The sequence below is a fragment of the Limulus polyphemus genome, unplaced genomic scaffold (genome assembly GCF_000517525.1).
Source record: "Limulus polyphemus unplaced genomic scaffold, Limulus_polyphemus-2.1.2 Scaffold275, whole genome shotgun sequence".
In the NCBI taxonomy this organism is placed as follows: Eukaryota; Metazoa; Arthropoda; class Merostomata; order Xiphosura; family Limulidae; genus Limulus; species Limulus polyphemus.
The window spans coordinates 601366-611888 of NW_013665885.1; the positions used below are offsets into that span (position 1 = coordinate 601366).

The following is a 10523-nucleotide window of genomic DNA, read 5'->3' on the forward strand; positions in this document are numbered from 1 at the left end:
TGTTTCTCCTATGTAGAATTCTGGGCAGTTATTGCATGTTATTTTGTAATTGATGTTGGTATTGTGTAATTCTAAATAATTTTTGTTTAGTAATGATTTTAATTTAGGGCCAGGTTTTTGAGAGAATTTGACATTGACAGGAATTTTGTGTTTAATGGCTAGTTTTGTTCAAGTGTGGATAATTCTTGAGCTGGTTTCAGGAACAAAAGGTAAACTGCAGTGTAATGTTCTGTTGTTGGGTTTGTTAGTATCAGTTTTGTTCGTGAGTTGAGTTTTATTGTGGTGAATGTTGGAGAGTTTTTTAACTATAGCTGGTGGGAATTTATTTGGTGTGAATGAAGGAATGTTTTATGGGGTTGATTTCTTCAATTATGTAGTCCATTGAACAGAGTCTTGTGGCTGTGATTATGAGGTTTTTGAGTATATTGATTTTTTGTGTGGTGTCATGAGCAGAATTCCAGGGGATGTAGAGGCCGGTGTGTGTGTTCTTACGATGAATTTTGGTTTTAAACTGTGCATCCGAACATTGTACATTTGCCGTTATGTTAAACTTATATTAAAAGAGTTTCTTTATTACCCATTCAAGCCATCTCCAAGCATTATTAGTTTCAAAGTGGGTTCCCTCATCATTGAATTAGTGTCAATTATGTTTGCGAGTTGAATTTTGAGATTTTTGTTCTGGTGGTTGTGTGGAAATGCTTTGAGAATGTTTAGTGGAAATTTGTTGGTGTGAATGAAGGAATGCTTTATTGAGTTGATTTTTTCATGTACTCAGTTGAATAAAGTCTTGAAGCTATGTGTACAAAATTTTTTGGTATATTATTATTTTTTGTATTTATGGGCAGAATTCCAGGGAAGGTAACGGTCTGTGTGAGTGATCTTTTGGTGAATTTTGGTTTTGAAATGTGTTTTGGATCTGATAATGTTGAGGTTAAGAAAAGACAATTGTTTGTTACTTTTGTGTTCTATGGTGAATTTAATGTTAGGATGAATGAAGTTTATGTGTTCAAAAAAGTTTTATGTTTTCCATAAAAGTGAAACTGGCAAAAGTGTCATCAACATATCTGTACCAGTATAGGGGAGGATAAAGTATGAATTGTATGGCTTATGTTTCAATCCGGATCATAAATATGTTGGTGAGAACAAGTGAAACAGGGTTGCCCATTTTTAAAATATCCATTTGAAGAAAGTTTTTGTTGTTGAAAATGAAGTTGGGTTTTGTTGTTGTGAATTCTAAAATGGAAATGAAAAGTGTATTGGGGATGTAAATTAAAGGATTGGGGTCATTACTGTAGAGATCAAATGCAGCATTACAGACTTCTTTGACGGGAACTTCAGTGAAAACTGATACAACATTAAAGCTGGCGATTAAGGCTTTGGGGTTTAGTTGGTTTAATGTGTTTCTGAAGTTAAAGACATCTTTCAAAAATAAACCTGCAGATGTTATGTAAAATGTGAGGACCCAAGCTATGTATTTACCAAGATTATAGTTAAATGAGTCATAAGTGGACAGTATAGATCGTATGGGGCAGTCTTGTTTGTGTGGTTTGGGAATGTCATATAGTTTGTGTGAGAGTCAGTTTTCCTTATATAAAAATAGAGATCTTCAGTAATCAAGTTGTCTTTCTTCATTTGTAACAGGGTTTTGTTCAGTTGTTTCTCATGTGTGTTTCTTGGGTTATTGGGGATGGGTTTAAATTTATTATTGTCTGAAAGGAAGTTGTTGATTTTTTCGATGTATTCTGTGTTGTTCATGATCACAGTAGTGTTACCTTTGTCAGCTTTTAAAATTTTAATGATGGAATCTTTTTTCAGATTTTCATTATATCTCGTTTCTGATATTGGTCTTCAGTTTACAGGTCTGGTTAACTACATTAATGGTTTTGTTAGATAATTATTTGAAAAAGTTGTTTAAGATACAGTTTTGGGAAATCTCAGGAAACCACATTTGTTATAGTTACCTATCATAAAAGTCTGGCAGTTGGAATTTTTAATTTCTTCTTGTTGTTGATTGCTATACAAGGTGGAAGTAGTTTTTTGTTCTTTTGTGTAGTGAATCACTAGTCTTCTGGATAAATCTTCTAGGCTCTTAGAATTAAATAATTGAAGAAAAGGTATATGAAGCTTTTTACAGTATAACTAAAAAGCTCCAGGAAATAATGTTATGTTTTATACATCATTTTGTGTAAAAGTGGGAAATTGTACTCATTATTTGTATAGAAATACATATAAAAATATTCATTCTACTGCTTTGTGAATGATGTACAAATATGCCTACCAAACAAAAGCAGATAGCAAGATAAAATACAATTAATACAAAAGAACCATTATTAACCAATACCACTCATCAACTTTATAATCATAATCAATTTCTAATATATAACAAATATCAACCTAAATAACACACACCATAAATATTAACAAAATCATTTGAAATAATTAAAACCTCCCTCCTCAATATAATCACAAGACAATTAAAACCTTTAACCTCCAAAGGACCAAAGGCCTGCAACTGAAGCATAACCATAAGCTTTTGATCTGAGCTTGCTCCATCTTCAGGTTAAAAACCAAATTAAGATTAGCATATTGATACAAAGTTGTGGCACTGCTAATCCATATAGATTTAATAATAATAAATGAAATGTACTGTTTTTTCATTATTTTAGAATATAAACAAATCAAATTAATCAAGATTATTTTAAAAAATAACTAAGAACATCTGTATCAAGTTACCACTTGTATAAATACATTAAAAAGATAATCTGCTTCAGGTCAGGAATAGGCGAGTGGTCGGTGTGTGGAAGGTGGATCTGAGGGTCCTGGATTTGTGTCTTGTTGCTGCAAAGTTAAAAAACTACATCCTGCACTTTGGGAATGGTCAAATACCTCTATTCTATTAGAGTATCCTACGACTTGGAATGGGTGGTATTCACAACTTGCTTTCCTTCCTTCTAATTTATCACTATAAGATTATGGCCAGATAGCTCTCAAGTAGCCTTTCACAAAATTCAAACAAAAACTCTTTATTATTAATCTTCTTGTATTTACTATTGATAATATTTTCAAAAACTGACCTTTTTTGTACTTTATAATAGGCTTTTAATTTCTTCAAATTTTAAGATTCACTTCAAGTATTCAACAATCAACAAAAATATTAAAAATTGAAGAAGGATTACAAAAAGGGTAGATAACACAGTATTGAAATAATTCCATGAAATGGAAAGTTTAGCTGTTCAAGTGAGAAAGAGAAATAAGAAAAACACTTAAGCTAATGGGCTTAATTATCTTTTCTACCAAGTAATTTCATGGTGATGAAGAGAGACCACTGTAGCTAAGATTTTAATATTTGTAGAAAATACTGGTTGTTAGTTGAACACTGTTCCCTCAATAGTTAACTAAATTAACTATTCATGCTTATAATGCAACTAATCCTAACTGAAGGTAATTTATGACACTAAAAGTTGTTTTTTTAACCTCTTCAGCTCCATGCTGTGCATGTTCAACATGATTTCAGTGTATACTAAGCCTATTTTTATGAACTTATTTGACCTTAATGTCATGCACATTTTAGCAACATCTAAGTTAAAACAATAAAAATATAGCTTACAACACTCTGTTAAAATTAATATCAGTCTTATTGTAATGAAATGTCATACAAACCATTGATCTGTAGGTCATTCTTTGTTGACAGAAGGTATTACACATACCACAGTAATTGATATCTAAAATTTCTTTGGCAAAAATCACATTTCAAATATAATAACATTTTTAATCAACAACTAAAAACAGGTTGGAAATAACATTTGAAATTATTAATAAATGCTTTAATATACCTGCTCTACATGCAGCTCCACATCTTTCTGTGTACAACTTTCTATCTTCTGAAAAACTGTACGCACATGACCTTCAACATCAAGTATTGATTCTTTTGTAATCCTATTGAGAAAGAGATAAAGCTCATGTAGTAAATTATTTTAAGTACAATAAATAATGAAAGAAATTCTAAGTTATTAGTTCAAGTTTTAATAAAAGTTACATTGTACAAGCAAGTTTTTGGAATTATATATAGTATATGCAACAGAATAAAATGCACAAATTATCTTACAGTTAAAATGAGTACTTATATTGAAATTTTGAACAGAACTAGCTTTATCATATTGAGCCAAAACTTAAAAAGCTGTTGTTACATCTCACATGAAAATTTTCTTTAACCATTTTGTTTCTTGTTTATTTTAGGGTGATGTATAGTATATTTTCCCTGTATGTATATATTTGCTAAAATTTTTAAAGCTCAGTAAAAATACATATCTTTGGTATGCTTACAAATAACTATTTTGCTCTAACACTTAATCTCCAAATCTCTAAAAAGAAAGCATAGGTCTACAAGTCTTGAGAAAACAAACACAATGATTTAAGAGTTTATTTTCCAAAAGTTTTAACCAGGACTAACCATAATATGTGTATACCACACCAAGCAAATCACCTATGAAAATGGTTGTTTAGGATAGATTTCACAGAATTTACTTAACAACTAACTTAAATGACTATGGATAATATGCTACTGCATAAACTACCTGCCAGTATATTTCTAAGCTTAAAAAGTCTAGCTAAAAAAGAATACTGTATAACTTACCCATCACTGAAATTCTAACAAAGTTCTGGATTAATAAGCTTCTACATAACTGACCTACTACTGAATCTGGCTAAAATTGTTTATCATACTGGCAAAACATTTTTCCATTATTTTTTATAGAGAATTTTCAGAGTTTTATGTACAAGCTCAACAAATTCATATTTAATTATTGTGAGGTGCAATTACATTTTCTTGTGATTTCATATTACAATTTTCTTTTTTGTTGCTCTTTTACTAGCCAACAGGATCAAAAGTGCAAAATGTGTTGACTTAATTTCTAGCTTGCTTTTTAACATACTTAAGTGAAATTAAGTTGCCTCACAGGTATCTGAATTAAATATATATTAATAAATAGCATTAAACTAACCAAGAAATGGGGAAACCAATGGAATACCAGTGTTATTACTTGTGAACTAACTTATAATTGCTGTTGGCACTATCAGTGAATATTTTAAGGTTTATAAATAGTTACTAACATCAACAACCAAGAGTAAGTATTCAGTGAAACCCAAATGACCTCCCTCACCGCATTACAATTTTTCTCACACAGCAGTTAAGATAGATCGCATGGAGGTTGTTCTGATCAAAACAAGATCAGTCTTGGGTAGCATCTTTTCCAGAAATTTAAAGCTCAAGCTGATATCATTGTGATTTAGTAAAGTACATTAAAAAAGGTCTTACAGTAGTCTCTCAAAGATCATTACTAGCAACATTCATCCACTCAGAAGGCTGTTCACTTATTAAAACTCAAGCATTCTATCATCAGGCAGAATTTCAGTCCACTTTTAAACTTCTCACCTACATCAAAATTATCTCAATTGGCAATTAAGCAAGAATGTAAAGCCATAAGCAAGGCATTCTAGAAATCAATATAACCATCAAAATAGGGTAGAAACCTTGTAAAGGAAAATAACAAGCTGATTAGACGATGAAGATATAATTCTTAATAAAATCAAGTTAAACGATAATAATGAATTTATCAAATAATCCCTAAAAATTGATAGCAACACATTATAAACAACAGAAATTAAACTAATGAAGAGTCCCTAATTCTAAATATTTTCCATCAGCACTTTCTTTTTACAGTCATAAACGATATAAGCAATATTTGAAATATCATGAATTTCTTGATCCCTTAATTTTTGAAAAATATTTTAAAGGTAACCCATGCTTATTACACAGTTTAATAAAATGTTAAGGTGCATCTCACAGAACAAGTTTTAAGTTTCCTTTATTGTTAACATTTTTCAGTTTTAGAGGTGATGCTAAAAGATTTGATACACACTGTTGAAAATAGTTTTACATTTCAATAATAATCCATCACATTTAGTTTGGTTTGTTTGGAGTTTTGCACAAAGCTACATGAGGACTATCTGCACTACCCATTCCTAATTTAGAAGTTAGTAAACACCACCTACCACCAACTCTTAGGCTACTCTTTTACCAACAAATAGTGGGATTGACTGTCCTAATACTACCACAGTTGAAAGAGCAAGAATCTTTTGTGTGATGGGAAACCACATTTAGTAATTTTGAAGTAATACAAACACAAGTTGGGTATTTTGAACAAGGAAGTGGTAAAAAACATTTGAAAGGCTTTCGAGAAACTCGAATGGGAAAAATAATCTAACTGGCTAATTTCAAGAAGACTGCGAAAACATCACCTAAAGGTTTTAGTGAAGCAGTATGAATCCAAGATATCTATTAAAATGTTAAGATAAATTATGGAGTAGCAAAACTTTTGAAAGTTGTTTAAAATTACTACTAATTTTACAGAGAAAAGGGAGGAGACTGCAGTTAAAACAAAAAGGTGGCATAGCATTTCCTGGAGTATGTAATTGATAAACTTTTAAAGAGTAGTTGCATGAAATTTATACTATTGTGCATAAAAATTATAGCAAAATCAAAAACAAATAAAATGGGGTATAATGAAAAATAAACTCGTACAAAATTTTCAAGGTTTATTTCGTAACAAGACTGTAGCAATGTTTTAAATTTGGTACTAATATAAAAAGACACATGATATTCGACAGATGTAAAAATAGCAGGATGCCAAAATGTTCAGTAATTACTTTGACTTGATGATTAGCATGTTTAAGTCAAACATAAAAATTGTTCCTGAAAGAATTAAATGAAAAATATTTGTGTTGAACAATGTATGCATTAAGATTTTCTTAGAAAAGCACTGACTAGTTGACTGTCACCATTATCAATCACTAAATACAGCTTCATAAGATTGTTTTTAAGTCCTGTTCTCAAAGCAAATGCATAAATTATAGAAACAGGTATGGCACTGTCAGCAGAGCGTGACATGTAAAAAAAAATAAATAAAAAAATATGGAAGGGTGGAATGGGATTAATTTCGAAAAATATTTTAGTTTTGTTAGTTATCATTACTAAACACCGCAAAAGTTTTACTGTTTATAGCCCTTTTTTGGTTGACATATGATTTTAACTTTGGTTAATAGTGATTCAGTAAAATATTTCTATATATTGTATCAAACTTTCAGTTAATAGCAATGTTCAGACTAAAACAATTTGGGATAAACTGATTTAGAAAATTTACAATATACATGTATTTTTGAATTACATGATTAAATATATATATGTTTTCATTCATGGTTCAGTATTTTTAAGACATACCCTAAAAAGCCTAAAACAAAAATGGTGAGAGAATGCTTTAATACTCTATGATTCTGCCTTTCTAAACATTCAACTGTGCTTTTAGTTGAAGTTATAAGAATCTTCATGAATTTGTCAACAAACACTTCACATCTTTTTCTGGAAACACAGCACCACTGAAATCTGCATCTACTTTCCATAACTTACTATTCCCTATTATAGCTCAAATGTTTAAACATATAGAGCTAATCCTTTTAGTCCAGAACTTACACTATTCTGACTGATTTACCACTCTCAAAATTTAAATTAGACTCGAATTCTGACATTTACATTTTTTTTGTTCCATGTAAGACAATTTAAGTATCTTCATAGTTATTAAACTTAATATACAATATATTCACCACCAATCAACTAGTAGCCTTTTTTTGTCAATGACTTTGATCATGCACTTCAATATTCAAAAGTTGGATAAATTAATTTCATTTTATTATGAATTGTAAGTATTGTCTGGAATATCAAAATCTCAATTATACAAAAAGTACTGCACTTGTAACTAAAGACGAAAAGGAAACTTTTAATGAAACTTGATCAAATAATTTGTAAAATTTTATTTATTATTGATGTTTTATTAGTTTGTAATAAAACAAATTCATTTCTGCTTCAAATAATGGCCTTTATTTGTTATTTTGTGCATATAAAATATTTATACGAGATAAATGAAGAGTAAAGAAATGAGAGGAGAGGAATATTCACAGATAACCTTATAATTATTCTTTTTCTCCAATTAATGCCTCAGCAGCCTATTTCAATTATTAATTGATTAATATGATATTTTTCTATGTGTTTGAGAATTTAAACAAATCCTTCCTGGAAAACTTGGCATCTGAATGGACTCCATTCATTACCACTGATTTTCTACAGATGTGTGTTTTAAATTTTAAGGCTGTAGAGACATATACAGTTAGAAAATAATGGGATTATACAGGTAACATTAAGTCACATGACAGGGGAACTCGCCTTGACCAGATACCCAAGATTAGACTTGTTGTTACTTGATATATTGGTACATGATGATGTACTTTTTACAATGCTCATTACTCATTGAAATATTCATCATTACTATGTATCATGTGAAAATTTAAAAAGTTTACATAAATTCAACAGGGCTAAAAAGCTTATGTGCACATGTATGTCAGTGAAACATCTGTTCACCAGAACCCTAAGTGAATTGACTCCTATATTGTCAACTTGTTTATATACTGTTCACTACAAATGGTGACTACACATCATAATAATCAAATTCCATTACACTGATTAACTATAATTTTGCAAATTACAACACTCAGTGTAAAGAAATGATCAAAACGATTAGGTAAAATTGTGCATTTTGTAAGATAATATTAGTGAGATTAACTGCAATGATAGTATTTTTTATTGTTCTGTATGACTTGTATATTATTATAGATCCTGTAACAAACAGTCATGGACCCACAAGCAATATGGTGCATAAATAATTTGTCACAATTTGCTTAAAAAGCTGATATACACTACCATCAATAATATAAGGTTAAGCAGTACATTTGTGAATACAGGTTCAAACAGATCAATGTTCAGTTGAAACATGTATGTTTCCTCAAAAATAAATCACTTCATTATGCTTCTAAATCCATGTTTGTCAACTTTTTATTATACTAGCATAATGAGCTTCCATACTCAAGATGACATATCACACTCTTATGCATAATCCAGTTGAATTCATGTGTTAATTCAACCATTAGGCATTATTTTGCACTGTAGGATTCTGTCAAGAAGAATATTTACTGTTTCACAGTATAGTTGTATCCTGCACTGCCCTTTGTATGCAGGTCTACTATACAACTGTTAATGGTAATGTCTCCAAGTACCAGTGATCCAGTTTTGTAATATGTCAGCTACAGAGCAAATGTGGGTCAAAAGAACAGTTTTGATATTTTCAAGCAGATTCATTTCTATCTCAAAATATTGCTGTGAAAGTTTCATCTGTACATCTTCTGGTAATTATCCTGCTGACCAAGAGTTTTCATTTTTTTCAGTAACTAGATTTTTCATCAGCATATTTCATTCACCTTTAATAACAAGTTTCTCCACTAGATGATCTGCCAGTGTGTAGTTCATTTTTCTATTTTCTACAAATATAATATTCATTTTCATTTTATCTTAACATAGCATTAAAGGACAGCAAGAAAGCTCCTGGTTCATTTAGACTGTCCTATCCACTAAATTAAACTCTCAAAAAAAATCATCACCTTATCATTCAAATATTTATCAAGCTTTCCCTTAAATTAACTGTATCCACCACATCTGAAGACAACCTGTTTCATAGGCCAACCACCCTGTTAGGATAATAAAGCTGTATTAGCTGAAGATGCCTTCTTCCTTGCCAAAAATTATATTTGTGTATCCTAGTCTCATTATTCTCACAATAAATATGAAAAAAAAGACAATGCATCAATAAATCAATTTTCTTAACATTCTCACTACAGGCTTTGTCCCAGAGACTGATCTTGTAACCATTTTGTGTTACATACGAAAGTTGCACTCATTTGATGCAATTTGCTAAGTCTTGTCAAATTTTGCATGTGGAGGATGTAAAACAAAATAGTTTTTTTTAGGTTTTTATATATGCATTTTGAAATAACAAAGTATCATAGATTACCACAGAATTCAACTACAATTTATCAGGCTTAGTAACAAAACTGTATTTGGGTCTAAAATAATTGATATTTCGAGCTCCATTATGTCTTACATTTCCACTTCAATTCTACCATGAAAAGGAAAGTTTTCCCAAATAAACACTTCATAAAGGCTGAGATAACAATGTGGGGGGATGTCCTGAGTGTTTGATGAGTTATAAACACGTCACAAAACAAAGTAGGTGTATGTAAGCAAGTACTTCTAAAAATGGAAGAGGTGGGCAGTGTCACCTTGGTTGATTCTCTAAATATAGTGATATCTCAGCAAACAGAAAAGATAGAAGGTTCTTATTTTATACTCTAGCTTGTCAATATCATTAATATGAGTTTCTAATTTGTAAGAAACTATAGACTTTGTATTTGAACATCACAAACATCTAATTTGAACCAAAGCTGCATTCAAAGTACCACGTGACAAACAAAAATCGCTATCAAGGATTTTTTTTTGTAAATATTTACTTTTAAATTAAGAAATTAACTAATGTATAATACTAAAATTTGAATTATAATTTGATACCAAACTTATTGACATACAT

At 30.2% G+C, this 10523-nt stretch overlaps 1 protein-coding gene across 1 annotated transcript in view; it reads right to left on the reverse strand.

Moving 5' to 3' along the window:
* The window catches only part of LOC106456960 (aspartate--tRNA ligase, cytoplasmic-like), a 71810-nt gene that overhangs the window by 27121 nt on the left and 34166 nt on the right, over positions 1-10523 (reverse strand). The window contains exon 5 of the mRNA XM_013916336.2: positions 3834-3936. Within this exon, the coding sequence (XP_013771790.1) occupies positions 3834-3936 (103 nt within the window). The remainder of the gene's footprint in view (positions 1-3833; positions 3937-10523) is intronic.